Here is a 17955-nt window from a genome sequence, read left to right as displayed (position 1 = left end):
CACTTCCCTTAGTAAAAGCAGCACACAGTTTACACTGAAACACTAGCTAGGCACACAGTTAACTCTTTGATCGCCTTAGATGTTTAGCACCTTCCTCACCGGTGTCACTACTACAGTGTCAGTCTATCTTTTCAGCACTGATCACTGTATCCGTGTCACTGGTTCCCACAAGGTGTCAGTTAGTGTCCGATTGTCTGATGCAATATTGCATGACTAATGCACCATAGATAGGCTTGTCCACTCCTACTTCCACCATTACCTATCCATACCCCTCCACACCCCCCTTAACCAACTAAACTTTACAAAAAACATGACACCATTTGGAGTAAATGGCCAACATGGCCTTTTATTAACAACTTCACATTTTAACATACATCAACCGTTCCTTAACGGAAAACGGAATTGTTGTTGGTCTTCAAAGGCACCCACAAACGATCCAAAATGCACCTGCGGACAACCCTATACACTAGGCCTCCAGCCGCAACCAACCAGCTCGGAGACAACCATACCGTCCGCAGTGCAGCACCACCACCTTCCAGTTAAACCTTGGTTAACTGGGAATATCCACCGGGCCCCTCATACCACGGATGGGGTCCCACACCAATGTATTACCTTCCAAGATGAGAACCGCCTCCAAAGACCAACAACCGCCCAAGAACCAACGGAAAAACCCCCCTGACAACTGGTGTCCATTTTGTTCTTGTGGTCGTGTTATGTTTCACAGTCTAACTCACCTGCCCCCGGACAAGACCCTATACCTAACCAAAAACAGGGAGGGCGGGAGGGAAGCTCTGGTCCTCGCCACGTCCTGCTCCACTGACTCCCCTTCCGCAGAACCCCCCACCCTAAGGTACCACAGACCCCTCCTACACTCCACATCTGCCAATAATATAATTCCCAATCAATTCCCCACCCCCTGGAGCTAAATTTAACCCATTCCGTTCCCTACACCACTCTGGGCCTAGTCATGTATGCCCTGCGCTATTTCCATTCTTCCCTATTCGCTACGGGCATTTCTGTCCTTCTATAAGTCACTGATCACTTGCTATTATAAAAAAATTAAAAATAAACATTCCAGTCTATATCCCATAGTTTGTAGATGTTATAACTTTTGTGCAAACCAATCAATATACACTTGTTCGCATTTTATTACCACAATTATGCAGCAGAATACATTCTGGCCTAAATTTATTAAGAACAATGTTTTTATGAGATATGTTTTATAGCAGAAATTTTAAAAATATATATTTTTTTAAACTGTGTTTTTTTTTTATTATAACGCAAAAACAACAACAAAAAAAAAAGCGTAGTGGTGATCAAAGAATACCAAAAGAAAGCTCTATTTGTGGGCAAAATGACTTCAATTTTATTTGGGTATAGCTTTGCATGACCGCGCAATTGTCTTGTAAAGTAACGCAGTGCTGTATATAAAAAAATGGCCCGGTCATAAATCTTTCGGAGGGCAGGTGGTTACCACTGGCTGCATGATTTTGTTAAAGTCTCTTTACTTTTTTCAAGTTGTTTTTTTGTATTTGTGTCTAAATCTCAAGGTAATAAAAAAGGGAAAGGACAGGTTGGAAATGATTTTGTCTTTTTTATATAATGAATGGGCCTCCTGTTTGCTCACCAAACTGATTCTAGAATTTACCTGTCAAGCATTGGTGTCGGAATCTAATCAATGGTGGAAAAAACCCCAAAATGACCTTTCAGATCAGGAAAACTGTTACAGGAAAGAGAATATTAATGAATGGGGATTACTCACCTTTATAGCTTGATATTGCTGAAAATATTCTGATCCTTGTCTGATGATATCACTTTTAGATGTCCCAACAAGAATGACCCAACACTCTCCATGGCAGAAAATGGAGTGTCCCTTAAAGGTCGCTTTTCACTTCAAGTGTTTAAATTCCTGGCAGGATTCAGTCAGATTTACTTACACTGTCAGGTCGGCTTGTGTGACACCTCCAACTCCTACTGCGCAGCTGTGAGTATTGATTGGTAATGTACATTTCTGTGTTCTAAGGTTGGGAATTCAGGAAAATAGATGAATTCCAAGTCAAAACTGATACATGTGAAATGTTTCTCTTGGAAAGGAATTTTGTGAATCTGTTTGGCTAGTCTTGTGGTTTAGGAACCCCTGCCACACTGCACAGCCAGAAATATAACTCCACTGTTTCCTGTTTCAGTAACTTTCTTTGTCACCTGCCTGCTAATTGGACAATGAGTTATCATAGAGATGATGATGGTTGATTATCTAATGAGCAGGCTAGAGACAGAGATGGGAGCAGGAGCCTGAAATCTGAAGAACAAAGTAGGAGCGGCGCCCTCTATAGGTGTAGTGTGGTAGAAGGGTGGGAATCACAAATCAGACTGGAAAGGATTTGCATGTCATTTTGGCAGGTTAAAGATTTTACTATACTGATAGGCTAATTGGGCTCCACTTAAAGCAGAACTCTACTTACCTGTTCTCCAGTGTTGTGTTCCCCCAGAGCTCCCCACTGGGCACTGACATCACCAGCCTGGTGGTCTTTGGGTATCAATCCAGGGATGATGTAATTGGCTGGCCCAAGATGTTGTGACTCCCACACACAATGGGAGTTCAGTGATCCGGCTTTTTGCATTTCTGCAGTGAGCAGCGCATGCACAGCTCCGTGTATAGAGAGGACAGGCAGGCAAGGGAAGTGTAATGCAGAGACATTGTATCTATATTCTGCATGAAAGATCCTGCCCGTCCTCAATGGTTTATTTGTGACATTTAGATTGTAATGGTTCACATATTAACAAAGTATATAAATAACAAACAAATCATACTTACCTGCCCTGTGCAATGGTTGTGCACAGAGCAGCCCCGATTCCCCTCTTCTCGGGTCCCCCACCAGTGCTTCTGGCCCCTGCCTGCCCTGGAGGCATTCAAGCATGCTCGCTCCCGCTCCACCTCCAAGTGCCTATAAGACACAGGGAGCTTGTCTCCGCCCCGCCTCCCACTCTCTCCTCACTGGCTAAGATTGAAAGAAGCGGAAGCCAATGTCTCCCGCTGCTGTGTCTCAGCCAATGAAGAGGGAGAGACCTAAGAGATCCAATGCTCTCATGCACAGTGCTGGATCACAATGGGGGGGAGGGGAAGACTTAAGGTTTTTTACCTTCATGCCTATAATGCAAAAACTTTCTGCCTTTACAACACTTTATGTTCCATTTTAAACTGCGAGTGTTGTATGTCTAATGAGGCGGGAATATTAGAGTGCAAGCTCCTCCGGTGCAGCCGATTGGCTCAGAGCTCCTTGTCCAGCATTACAGAATGTGTGACGGCTTTATGAAACAATATTAATATTAAAATACTACCACTACTACTACCACTACTACTACTATCACTACTACTACTATCACTACTACTATCATCACTACTACTACCACTACTACTACCACTACTACTATCATCACTACTACTACTATCACTACTATCATCACTACTACTACTACTACTACTACCACTACTACTATCATCACTACTACTACTATCACTACTATCATCACTACTACTACTACTACTACCACTACTACTATCATCACTACTACTACTACCACTACTACTATCATCACTACTACTACCACCACTACTACTACTACTACTACTACCACTAATACTACCAATACTACTACCAATACTACTACTACTACTACTACTACTACCATGACTACTACTACTTCTACTACTACTACCAACACTACCACTACTGCTAGTACTACCAACACTACTACTACTACTACTTCTACTACTACTACCAACACTACCACTACTGCTAGTACTACCAACACTACTACTACTACTAATAATAATAATAATGTGTGACTGTGGTTGGTCAGTTGGATTAAGTTCTTCTGTTGGTTTGTCTTTATGTGGCAAATATTATCAGTTTCTTTGATAAACTAATGAAAAACAATGTTAGGAAAATTGAAAATTCAATTAAAATTAATATTTATAAAAAATAATATATATAAGACAATGGCACATACATTTACTATTAATTTGAAATTTCTTGAAATGTTTATTAGATGACAGTTTGATAATTTTTTTTATCATATAATAGTTCATGTCTTCATAATAAGTCGGCATGTTATGTATTTATTGCAATTGAAAGTATTTCCTATTTGCAACAATGAATTGATAATAATGATTTTTATTGCATTCATTTGTTCCCCTTAAAAATATTCTTGAACAATATACATAATTAACTGATATTTCCAATAAGATGAGGAGTTTTATTTGCAGTATAAACATGTTGTCATTTATATAACACCCGGGGCTCTTTGGGAAGATCTGATAATACATTAAGAATTGTTCTCATTCCTGGGATGTAGAAACCCTCAGAATTTGACAATACATGTTTGTGACATCTCTATTATTGTTTCTGGGTTAGAATTTGATGACTCTTTTTTTGGGGTTTTAGAGTTGTCCGGCTATGAGATCTTCTTCGGTTGGCAATGATAATGTGAAAAATATAACTATTGGACCCATATACCAGAAAGGTAAGATTTATTTTTATAAAGACTGTTTTTGGAAATATGTGATGTCTGCTATACTGTACATGTGACTGTCAATATCTACTTCTAGTTCACAAAACATTTGTATAACAATGCTTAGCATGGGAAGGTGTTAGTCGTATGGTACAGGACACGGGATCTTTAGTCGTTGCACTGGGTATTATGCATCTGCCTTCAGGTGATTGGACGCCGGTAAAAAAGAGAAGTCTACAGGGACATCCCCCTATATAAGACCTCCCTCTCCCAGAGAGCCTCAGTTGTTTGCTAGTGTTAGCTTAGTGAAGTTTCCTTTTCCTGTGAAGCTTTTCTTACTCTGTTAATTCCGATTATATTCATTGCGGAACCATAGTCACTGCGACTCTTGTGCAGCAAGGGCGGTTGGATCTTCTTGCTGTTGTCCAGCAGCTCCTCTGCACACATCACTTTACAGTTGGAAACCAAATGGAGGAATTTTTGTCATTCTGGATCTAAAGACTCTCAATGCGTTCAGAGGTTCTGCATGGGTTCTGCCAGGCCAGTAATTGCCTCCTTGCTTCTGATCTTTTTGCTTCAGTAGACATTTGGGAAGCCTACTTGTACATTTCCATCTATCCTCCCCATCAATGCTATCTGAGTTCTGCAATGGACGATCAGCATCACCCCTTTGTCTCTCATCACTTTGGCCTGTCCTTGGTACCTTCGGGTTTTCACAAAAGCGCTTGCTCCAGTCTGAGCTCTGCTCTGTGTTCTGGGGATTCATGTTGTGGGATTCCTGGATGATCTCCTGGTAAAGGATCAGTCCTCCCTATCCCTGTCAGCTAACATCCAGTAGACGATGCAGATTCTGCAAAGCTTTGGTTTAATCCTCAGCCTATGTAAGTCATTGCTGGAACCTTCTCACAAACTAGAGGGCTTTGGCCTGTTATACATGATCCAGGATTTTACTACCCTGGGGCAAAGTCATGTGGCTGCACGATTTTTTGGGGGTGGAAGGATTGCCTCTTTGAAGCAGTGCCATACGTCTACTTTCTCTCCAGTCTGTTGCATCTCACCATTTTGTCAGCATCAGACCCCAAGGCCAGACTCTCACTGGCGTTTGGGGTTTCCAACTCAGTACTGGAGTCAAGGAAGTAATTTCACTCCAAAGATGTGGAATGGGAAGCATACATGATTTTCTCATGGATAGAACTGTATATTCTGGCCCTATACACATCCACATCCCTGGAGTGGAAAGCTGGCAAGTGAACATGATCAGTCTTCATGAAATTCTATCTTGCTTGGTGCAAGTTAAAGAAATTTCTCCTTAGAAATACTCCAGGGAACTCATCCTGCCCTTCTGCCAGTCTGGTCTGCATCAGCACATGGCTTTGAGTACTAAAGTGGCAAAATATCAGCCTTGGCTGTATGGTTTCATATGTCATTAGCTTCTCATTCACTATTTAAGGCTTTTGTATAAGTTGTCTCACACATCTTTCACTTTGCACACTCCACTGTTTCTCCATGGGGTCTTCATCTGTTTTTTTTTAGCTTTTGAGAAGCTGCCCTTTGAACCTGTTGGGGATATTCCCTTGTTTGACCTCATTTACAAGGTGGCCATTCTTGTTACTATCACCTCTACGCAAGGGTCTCTGAGATAGCAGCCTTAGCCTGTGAGGAGCCCTTCCAACTGTTGCACAAGGACAAGGTTATCCTAAAGCAGGGGTGGGCAAACTTTTTGACTTGAGGGCCGCAATGGGTTCATATATTGGACCCGGGGGCCGGACCAAGAGTAGATGAATGATGTGTATGTGTCATCCACAGTAAGTATAGTAATATTCCCCCATAGTAAGCATAGTAATTAATCCCCCATATAGTAATTCATCCCCCATATAGTAATTCATCCCCCATATAGTAATTCATCCCCCATAGTAATTCACCCCCCATATAGTAATTCATCCCCCATATAGTAATTCATCCCCCATATAGTAATTCATCCCCTATAGTAATTCATCCCCCATATAGTAATTCATCCCCCCTATAGTAATTCATCCCCCCTATAGTAATTCATTCCCCATATAGTAATTCATCCCCCAAATAGTAATTCATTCTCCATATTAATTCATTCCCCATATTAAGTCCCCAAGTCCCCCCTGTGTCAATTCACTTACCTTTGCTCCGCGCGTTCCTCTCGCCGTGTTCCCGCGCCTTTCCGGTGTAGCATGAAAATCTGTCTCCTATGAGGATCTGTCCCCCTCGACGTATCTGCGCATGTGCCAGTTTCAGGCATTAGCAGCCGATCGGCAATCTCCGGCACATGCGCAGATACGTCGAGGGGGACAGATCCTCATAGGAGACAGATTTTCATGCTACACCGGTCTTCAGGGCGGACTGTGAAAGGAGCCTAGCGGGAGCCTAGCTCCGTGGGCCGGATTAAAAGGTCCGGCGGGCCGTATACGGCCCGCGGGCCGTAGTTTGCCCATTGCTGTCCTAAAGCCTCCTTCCTCCTTGAGGTGGTTTCTTCGCTACACCTCCTCCGGTACATTGTCATTTCTAGCTTATGACCTGCACTGACATAATATTTGCTATGAAAATTTACCTCTTAGTTGGTGCCTCTTTTATGCAATTGGATCCCCTTTTTGTGCTTCCTGAGGGTTCCCAAAGAGGAATTTCTACTTCAGATTCCACCATTACTAAGCGGATTAGACACGTCATCACCTGAGTTCATCATGATCTAAATAATAGATTTCCTCACTTCCCTTTTAACTCTACCAAACCTGTTAGTGCTTCATGGACTTTTCAGCATCAGCCACTTGGTCTTCCTTTCACATGTTTGTAAAGATTTACCAGGTGGACATTAAGGCCTCCTCTAATGGTGATTTCAGCCATAGGTGCTACAAGCAGCTCTCTGACTTTGTGGATAAAATAAAAGATGTGGCACTCCTAAACCCACAAAAATAAATGTTGCAAATGGAGAAAGGAAGACTCAAAAGGATATAATAATGAAGTGTATATAAAAAGTTCAATAAACATCCACAGAGCTGGAGGACCTGACTTGTACATTATGGACCAAGAAGAAATTGAGAAAATCTGGTCTCTTGATTGCTTGCTACAAAACTGAAACTATCTTGGAGTGGGAGGAGTTACAAAGGAGGATGACACTGCATACACCCCTTTTTTGTCCAATCACCTGAAAGTAGCTGCATAATATTCAATGTAATTAATAGGGATCCTATATTTCAAATTTCACACCAAGAAAAAGATTTTACTGGTATGTCAAAAATATTATGAATTTCCCTCCTCTTGTAATGTTGAGAAGCAGAATATTCTGGCATTTTTCTCACTTTACAAGACTTCTTTAAGAGAGTTTTCAAAAGCAAAAAGCAGCGGTTTTGCTAATAGTTCAATGGAGAAGCTGCTGAAATGCATGGTAGAGCGTTTTTGACACTTTTTCCCATGTTTTGCATTTTAATTCTGCCCAGCAATAAAAAAAATTCTATGATTAGAAAAAAAAATAGCTGAACAAAACACAAAAACACATCAAAATCATGTAAAAAATGCGTGTAGAAAAACGCAAACCAAACTGCGAAAAGCACTGAAAAATGGATAACAAGCAAACTGCATAGGTGTGAACGCAGCCTAAAAGTGAAAATAACTTGTTAAAAACTGATGTAGAAGTAATGATGCGCTATTCTGTTTTTTTCTTTTATATCTATTTCTTTATTTGTAACAAATTGGATATCTGTAATACCCAGGCTTCATTTCAGTAGCTGATATCTCATAAAGTAATTGATACAAAAATATATATTTTAGAAGTACAATAAACCTTTTCTAAAAATCGATGAAAAGTTAAGGTAAGAATGTTAATAATACAAAATTAAATTAAGTTAATAATACAAATTTCATTAATAATATTTGTATCTTTGTTTTACTTTCAGCTGCTGAGGTGTCTGTTGGAGGTGAGCTTGAGTTTATTTTTATAATCAGCTGCAATTTTATCAAGTGCATTATACATATAAAAGAAGTATAGAATTAAGTAGAAGTCTTATCACTGGTGGCTGGTAAACGTATTTGGCTGGATAGGAGTTAATTCTTTCCATGCGGAGAGCACCTGTGCTCATTTTTGGTATCCAATCAGAATAAAGGGGATTGGAAAAACATTGAAATTAAAAAATATAGAAATGTGATGGCAGAAAAAGACTAAGTGGTCCATCGAGTCTGTCTGTTTTGTGTGTGTGTGTTGTGGTTTTTTTTTGGGGGGGAGTGTTTTTTTTGTTTTATTTTGTTTTGTTTTATTTTTTTTTGGGGGGTGCTTTATTCTTGTTTTGTCTTTTTGTTAATGTTTCCTAAATATGATTGTTTAATAGAAGTTAATTTGAAGTTGCCTTGATGTTAATAATTCCAAGCACAGCTGATTTAAAAGCCAATTACGGCTCCACTGAGAGCCAATTACAGCTCCACTGTATATATATATATGGGCAGCACAGTGGTTAAATGGTTAGCACTTCCGCCTGGCAGTACTCGGGTCATTGGTTCGAATCCCAACCACGCACCACCTGCCTGGAGTTTGCATGTTCTCCCTGTACCTGCGTGGGTTTCCTCCGGGTACTCCGGTTTCCTCCCACACTCCAAAGACATGCTGGTAGGTTAATTGGATCCTGTCTAAATTGGCCCTACTATATGAATGAGAGTTAGGGACCTTAGATTGTACGCCCCTTGAGGGTTAGAGACTGATGTGAATGTACAATATATATGTAAAGTGCTGCGTAAATTGACAGCGCTATATAAGTACCTGAAATAAATAAATAAATATATATGAACAAATGTGATAAGTAACATAGTTTTGTTATAAAAAAAACGTCTGATTTGTGTTTATATCTTTTATTTCCAGCTGCTCTGTCTTCTGATGGAGGTAAGAAGGGAAATTATATATTAAAATCAATTGCCTTTAGTCATGGTGGATCACATTTGGTTGGCTGGTGGAGTAACTCATTGGGATAAAAAGGTCTAAATAATAAATCTGAGTCCCTATTCCAGGGAAGGTGTGTTACTTTCAAACATTCAGTGAAGTTAGGTGGGATTTCAGAAATGTGGAGGTCTTCCTCTGTATAGAGGGATCGGGGTTGTCCCTCCTATGAGACAAAGTAAGAGTCTTAGAATAACTCTAATATAAATTCCGCACCTATAGAAAATACAAGGTGCTGATTGGTAAGTACTGATACTGGACACCTTTTTCTTTCCTGATAAGGAAGGTGGAGATACTACAGAGATATTCCAGAGGTGGAGCGCTGTTTGCTCTAAACAAATATACTCTCGGTAAAAAAATAATAAATGTAAATCCACACTGGTGAAAAATTATTATTTGAGTAACAAATAAATAGCTTGTGCTCACAGTATGAATAATTACACAAATCCTCTTCATTATCGTATCATAAAATATGTGCCTCAAAACATTCATGAGCAAATGTACTACCTGTAGAGATGCGCACAACAAAAAAATCTGTTTATTTCGGATTAATTTGGTAAGTTTAAAAATGAATTTTGTCATTATCATTATGTTAGAATGATTCATTTTCTGAATTAATTTTGTATACTCAGATTCCTTTCATATACTCGGATTTGTTTCACATATTTGGAGTTTGGTTTGTATATCCAGATTAGTTTTGGATATTCAGATTAGTTTCATATTTTCAAATTCGGCTAGTCCAACCCACAAAGCGAAATGGAGCGAGCTGATTGGGAGATTTACATAAAAACCAATGGACTAAAATTAATTTTGGATTCATTTGTTATGTTTATTCATTATAAAAAGAAATGCAATGAGCTGATTGGACGATATCCGCAAAAAACAATGAAACTAAATTGATTTCAGATTCATTTGTTATGTTCATTTGTTACAAAGAGAAATGCAATGAGCTAACTGGATGATTTCCAAAAAAAACAAAATGGAACAAAATTTATTTGGATTCATTCATTATCTTCATTCATAATAAAGAAAATTGGAATGAGCTGATTGGACGATATCCAAAAGAACGAATGGAACTAAATGTTATATTAATTTGTTATGTTATGATTTAGAGATTCTGATGGATTCACCTCCATCCAACCCAACCACAATACATGGGAATCATCATCTTATTTCATCTTTCCTTGCTGTACTTATTGCAATATGTTTCCATTTCAAATATGCATTTTTTATAATAATGAAAAATGGTAAATTGAAATGGAACCAGAGGAACGTATCGAAAAAAGTTAATTCTGGATCCATTAGTTATGTCGTTGCATTATTTCGGATGCTTCAAACAATAATAAAATGCCCAAACTGTAGTGTCATATCATTAGAATGAAACAAATGAATACAAATTAATTCATTGTTTTGGTATAATTTCATTCAGATTTGTTGGAATTCATTCCTATTGTGATTCAGAAATTAGTATACATCCAAATCTCTGAATAACAAAAACTTTTTCCCGAAATATGATTCGTAATGATAAGAATCACACATGTCTAGCTCTCACATTAAAAGTGCAAACAAATAAAGTTTCTGCTGTTCTGCTTTAAGATCTCCTCCTTTTCCCTACTTTCCTCCAATTCCCTGCCTTAGAGACAGTTTCCTCCACTCTCCATCCACGCCAAGCAAAATAAAGGAAACACAGATAATATAACACCATGTATTTAATAAACCCCACAACATACACACATTGCATACTTACATATTGCATAGATATGTAGGCCTCATACATATAAACTGCACTGCTGGCCCCAAGATGGCCGTGTGCTCCACAGACTGGAATCCTGGGATCTCCATCCCTGAAGACATTCTTTAGATGAAATGCGTTGGGTGGGGCTATGTCCAAGACGTCACTTAAGGTCTGTGGAGCACACGACTATCTTGGATTGGGGCCAGTAGAGGAGGCATACATATCTATGTAGAATTTAAGGTCACAATTTGTGTATATTGTGGTTTATGACATAAAAGGGTGTTATATTATCTGTGTTTCCCTTGTTTTACATGGCGGTGACATGGAGAGTGGAGGGAACTGTCTCTAGGGTGTTATTTACATCGCTGATATAGCCCTGTTGCTTAGATAGGTATATGACAACCAACAACCAAGCAATGAAAAACATACAGGAGCATCTCTTCTTGTAACAAGATCACATGTATCCCAGTACAAAGATTCTCTAAGTGCCCATTGGGTAGGAATACCTGATTAGCAGCAAGTCCATAGTCCTTTAAAAGCAATAGTCCATTAAAGTGATTCTAAAGGTTCATTTTTTTTTTAAACTAACAAACATGTCATACTTACCTGCTAGGTGTAATGGTTTTGCACAGAGAAGCCCGGATCCTCCCCTTCTTGGGTCCCCTGCTGGCTCCTCCTGTCTGTTGGGTGACCCCACAGAAAGAAGTTTGCTATGGTCACCCGCTGCTCTGTGTGTCCATTCATACACTGAGCAGTGGCTTTGCCCTCCCATCTCTCTCCTCATTGGCTGACTGGTTGTAATTGACAGCAGCAAGAGCCAATGGTTCCTGCTTGCTGTCTCAGCCAATGAGGAGGTAGAGACTCAGAACAGCCAAGGCTGTCATTCACACCGCTGAATCACAATGAGGCTCAAATAAGTTCTGAGGGGGCTGGGGGGGGCTGCTGCACACAGAAGGTTTTTTTACCTTCATGCAGAGAATTCATGAAGATAAAAAACCTTGATCCTTTAGAACCACGTTAAGGCAAAGAACCCACAAGTGGAAGCAAGAATCCTTAAAGTCCATGTCTGGCAATAATCCATAAAGGCACAAAGTCCATAGCTGGCAGTTAAGAATTCATAAAGTCTTCAGGTTTCCAGCCCCTCAAGGAATCCCTACTGCCCCCCCCCCCCCCCCATCCCCTGGAGGAGGACACAGTCCAGCAGGGTAACAGCATACATCTTGGCAGTGACTTAGGAAGAGCTCTCAGGGGCACAGAAGAGACTCTATTTATATGGGCTGACCTGCAGGGGGGTGGACCTCAGAATTTTGGTGGGAAGACCTGGCCAGCCACATTAACCCTTTCCTCTGAGATCCATTCACCCAGCAGGTCACCCCAGGGACACAGTGCTCACATAAACATCGTAATAGTTGTAACTGAAAATTTGACCCAGATAACTGCAGAAAAGTCGGCACAGAAAAATAAAACATTAACCATTTGTACTCACCTGCACTTTCATTTGAATAGTTGTATTTGGTATACACAGACAGATGGGGGGGGGGGTCACTGCAGAGTTCCCCGATACTTTCTTGCTGGGGGAAAATGAGTGTACAGATTGGATGACTGATATCATGTTTAGGGATATTTTTTGAAATGATCATTTTTGTTTTTTGTCTTCCAGGCACTGCTGTACCAATGGCAAAGCTTTTCATCTCCGCCATTGTTTTCCTGTTCCTATTGTACTAGCATTAGTGAGACTCATCCATGTGAATTGGTGTCAGATTTGTAGATCAGTGACACTCTACACATTGTGGAAGGGTTTTATAAACACTCAGAGCAAAGCATGATCCTCTACTGCAGACAAAGTCTTGCCAAGATGGTAAATATCGGGAGAACCACAACCATCACACTTCCTGGCATATCGATTAAATCTTATATGGCTTAAAACATGAACGCATTAATAAATGTGGGAGAATTTTGCTGACCAGCATAGCCAGAAGAAAATAAAAAATGAGAAAGTCAGGTCAAACATTTGGAAGCATCTACAAGACTAAAAACGTGTCCAAAGTGGGACATTTCAAGGAATGATTTGTATCTGGGATAAATAGGAGATATATACACATATATGGGTTGAGGGGAATCTTTTAGATGGTATTTCATGTGATCATTTTCTATACCTGATTACCAAAACTAAACACTATTAGCTTGAAAAAAAAACAAATATTATGGAAATGATTTTCAATGAGTATAATACAGATATAATAAATGGCATCTAAAAAGTTTTGTGATGGATTGTCTCTTTTTGTTTTACAAAGGAATACCATGGGATCCTCCCAGATAACTGATGTATACTGTCTGCAAGTATAATATATACAAAATCAAAAATTAAAACCATATGGGACTTTTAAGGGGCCAAAGTAATTAAAAGAAAGCTGAGAAGGTATAATTAAAACAATGTTTTTATTTCACAAAAAATGCATTATTAAAAGGAGTAAACCATACTAACCTATAATTATATAGGAAAATGCAGCATATACACTATTTTGATCATTTTAATATTCCAAACTGGACTACCATCAATCAGACCCTTATGAAAAATTAATTGTCATATACAAATAAATCTGAAGAATTGGAGCTCAATGACTGCTTGCTGAAAGAGCTCCACTCTCCTTCTCACTCCCTGAAGCTCCACAGCTGCTCAAGGAGCATTGTCTTCTTCAATGTCGAGCTTCTGGGACCCTTCCAGCCATGCCCAAAAGGCAAAATACCCGATCAGCTCTACCAAAGCTGACTGCTCTCAATCCCCCAATTGCAGAGTTTGGCTTGATGGTGGGGAAGCTGCTTTCAGAGACACACAGCACTCATACTCATTGGCTGAGGACACCAGCTCAGTCTTCTGCAACCCACAGCCGACCTTGGGCAGCCCACCTGACAGCCCTTCTACTAGAAGTCCTGCTAAAACAAAGAAACCCAAGCAGGGAAATGAGCCTCTTTCTTCACATAGCTTGTCCCTTCCAATGCTGCTGCTTCCTTTATTGGAGGATATCCCTGCATCTTCACAAACTGCTACTGTTACAGATCCAAAGGACATGTTCATTTCTTTGAGGAATGAAACAAAAGGTGGTGTTTCAAAGTACACTTGGGGACTGGTAATCAAGTAATTCTGTTCAATTCTATTCTTTTCGAAATGTGAATTTGAATGACGGCTATATTTATTCTATTCTATTCTATTCCTTTATTTTCTATTCTTTTCTTTTGTATTCTATTTTTTTATTTTCTATTCAGTTTGTTTTATTCTATTCTTTTAAAAAAAATGAATTTCAGAAAGCAGCTATCATTTTATTAAACAGAGTAGTGTTCCCCCTGCGCTTAATATGAATAAATCTAAACTAAGCAGCTAGCACCTCAAACCTTTTACCTAGAGGTGAATAAACAAACTAAACAATAATATGGTGCAGCGCTATATATGCATAAATAAATTAAACCATATAAGTGAAATGATACTCATAGGACCTACATAAAATGTGCAAAACAGTGAACAATATTGCATAAACACACAAGGTCCTAAACTTGGACCCAGTAAGTGAACTAATAAAATAAATAGTGCATGAACTCATATACTGAACCCACTCCCTAACAAGGGATCAATACCATACACCAATTGTGTACACAGTGAATCCAAATGTGGGATAATAAATGTAAAAAAAAATATGTAAGTGGGTTCAGTTATCATTTTATTTAGCTATCATTTAGCTATCGTTTTATTCTATTCTATTCTATGCCTATACTTTCTATTCTAGTCCATTATTTTATTTTCTATTCTATTATTTTATATTCTATTTGAAAGACCGCTATATTCTAATGCTAATACACATAGGGGTTTATTTACTAAAGCTGGTTCCCTCAGAATCTGGTGCAGCCGTGCATGGCAGCCAATCAGCTTCTAACCTCAGTTGGTTCAATTAGGCTTCAGCAATAAAACCTGGAAGCTGATTGGTTTCCATGCAGAACTGCACGAGATCCTGAGTGAACCAGCTTTAGTAAATAAACCCCATAGTCTTTGAAGGAAATCAACAATATGTTCATACTTAAAATTTGCTCTCAAATTCAATTTCGTTTTCAAATTCGATTTGAATTTTGGACAAAATATAATTTCATTATTTCGGATTCATTACTGTTGAAATTTGGATACATCCAAATCTCTGAATAACGTAAAATCCGTCTGAATTTCTATTCAGAATAACAGAGGATGGAACTCTGAAAGAAATATTCCAGCAACCCCCAATACTGGCCTTCAGACAACCCCCCAATACTGACCTTCAGACAACCCCCCAATACTGACCTTCAGACAACCCCCCAATACTGGCCTTCAGACAACCCCCCAATACTGACCTTCAGACAACCCCCCAATACTGGCCTTCAGACAACCCCCCAATACTGGCCTTCAGACAACCCCCCAACCTCAGAAATAAACTAATCAGTAGGAAACTTCCTTCTGATGATGATGTCACAAATAATGGAAGCAAACCCTGCAATAAGAAACACTGCAAACTGTGCAACCAAATCAATCCATCAAAAAGTGTCCGACACTCAAAAGGGATCTTCAATATCTCCGGATCATACAGCTGCACCTCCAGTCATGTTGTGTACCTCATCCAGTGCAGAAAATGCAGCAAAGGATCTTATGTTGGTGAAACAGGACAGAAGGTGCAAACAAGGATGAATCTGCACAGACATACCATCCAGGAACATAAAGAAGATGACCTCTGCACACCTGTGGGACACCATTTCACACAACCAGACCACACAATGGGAGACCTCAATATTTTAGTTCTTAAAGGTAATTTCAAATCCATTCAAGAAAGAACAACTTTTGAACTAAGAATGATAATTCTATTTGACACAAGAGATAACGGCCTGAATTTGGACCTGGGATTCCTCAATCATTATCCGACAGTTTTATGACTATCAGCTCAAGCATGACTGCCTCTGCTAGTGTTGTCCCCCCCCCCCCCCAGACTTTGTTTTTGCTGTGTCTTATCTCTGTTTTTTTTTTCCCATCCCCTACATCTCTTCCAACATTCTGCTAAATCTTTGTTTCAGTACTGCTTAGACCTGAAGAAGGGGACATTCCCCGAAAGCTTGTCCTCAAAATTGTATGTTAGTGCAAATAAAAAAAGTATCACGGACAGTACTCAATTGCTCCTATTCAGAATGAAACAATCCGCACAAGTCTAGAAATAAACAGATTATTCATTGTTTATAAAGTGCATTATCATTGTTTTCTGGACGGTGTGCCAGTATGTAAAACTGTGCTGGGCAAGTCCCTCACTCAACATATTGCACTTCAATCATTTTGGGGCTGGGAGCTTAGAATGTTGAGTTCCAGGTGTGGAGATCTGCAATAATAGGGGGGGGGGATGGAATTGACATTCTTTGACCAGAAGCTGCATACAGTATATCTATCTATATAAGTCCTTGATCTGCTAAGGTGACACTGAGGGGACATGCTTGGAGATCTGTCCATACAAATGAATCCTATTGTTCTGACTCGCCTACGAGGCCATACACTTTATCTCCAGCGATGGGATCGGTGAACACAATGATGAGGAAGTGAAGCCGGCTGTCCTAGGATGGTTCAGGCTTCCTGACACATCTTTCTATGCCGAAGCTTTCCAGGCATTAGTTAAATGATTGGATAAGCGTATATATGTAGCAGGGGAGGATGTTGAAAAATAAATGTAGTTTCCACTCCTTGAAATTTGTTCTTTTATTACTGTATATAAACTCAAAACTCCCAGTTTGACTTGAACACCCCTCATCTACTAGTAGAAATGGTGTTCTGTAGAGAATGATTGCCTACAAAGCGATAAGTGATGCAGAGGCCAGCATGGAATTAAACCATCAATGGCTCAATGTGTGGCGTCCCCCATGCAATGTGACCTTGTAGGTATGTAACAAAGGACCACTCCAAGTGCCAATGCTATGCCTCGGGTACCCCACTCAAGAAGGGTGCTGGCGTATGTGCTAATCCAGTAAGAAGTAATACAAGGTAGGTGAACGTCACACACCAAATGACTTAAAGTGCAGAGGAAGTAAAAACCAGCCTCAGCCATGACCCCTCTGATAACCACGCCCCCTGACACATTTTGCCCCACCCACAGGACTTAGTCATAGAGGTACCTCAAGCAATGTTGAAACAACTAGCAGAGCCATCCTTAACCAGGGTCCCTCTAGAGATGGCTGGGGTTCCTGGAACTCTGGCCAACTGAGCTCCCATGTCATGGTTCCTGCATAGTTCCGGGTCCAACATCACTTGGCAGAGCCAACTGTAAGGGTGACATTCTGACCACCACTGTAAGGGGAGCATTCTTGCCACTGACCACCATCAATGTAACAGGATTTTATTTTCCAATGACCACCAATGAACTAATCATAGCAGGGGTTTCCTGAAAATGATTGCAAGGCTAAATTGACTGAACTGAAACCTTTCTGAAAGAGTAGAGGACATAACATCATATAGAGAATCGATGTTCCATGATTAACCCCTTGATGCCGACCAACCGCGGCCTCACAGAGCTGGGCTTTTTTCAGTTGGGCCGCTAATTTGTGTATCCGTCCTTCTACTAGGAGTGCACTGCACAGCACGTTCCCAGCACAGAGACTGAGGTGTCACTGAGAGCCCCGTGTCCCGTTCTAATGATTGGGACCCGGAACACCCAATCCAGGGTCACCTGATCACTATGATAGCCTCTCATTGACTAGCACAGCGACCAGTTAG

General features: G+C 40.0%; 1 protein-coding gene across 1 annotated transcript in view; it reads left to right on the top strand.

The window, feature by feature from the left end:
* LOC149457629 (uromodulin-like) overlaps positions 1-13456 on the top strand; it is a 46537-nt gene extending 33081 nt beyond the window's left edge. The window contains exons 11-15 of the mRNA XM_089683485.1: positions 1822-1984; positions 4446-4524; positions 8433-8453; positions 9386-9406; positions 12856-13456. Coding sequence (XP_089539611.1) covers positions 1822-1984; positions 4446-4524; positions 8433-8453; positions 9386-9406; positions 12856-12920 — 349 coding nt within the window. The 3' untranslated portion in view covers positions 12921-13456. The remainder of the gene's footprint in view (positions 1-1821; positions 1985-4445; positions 4525-8432; positions 8454-9385; positions 9407-12855) is intronic.
* The last annotated feature ends 4499 nt before the right edge of the window (positions 13457-17955 follow it).

This window comes from Staurois parvus, unplaced genomic scaffold (genome assembly GCF_062004578.1).
Source record: "Staurois parvus isolate SC_StPar_1 unplaced genomic scaffold, SC_StPar_1.0 ptg000311l, whole genome shotgun sequence".
In the NCBI taxonomy this organism is placed as follows: Eukaryota; Metazoa; Chordata; class Amphibia; order Anura; family Ranidae; genus Staurois; species Staurois parvus.
Note: the sequence above shows the minus strand (reverse complement) of the source record. Positions and strands in the feature narration are given on the sequence as shown.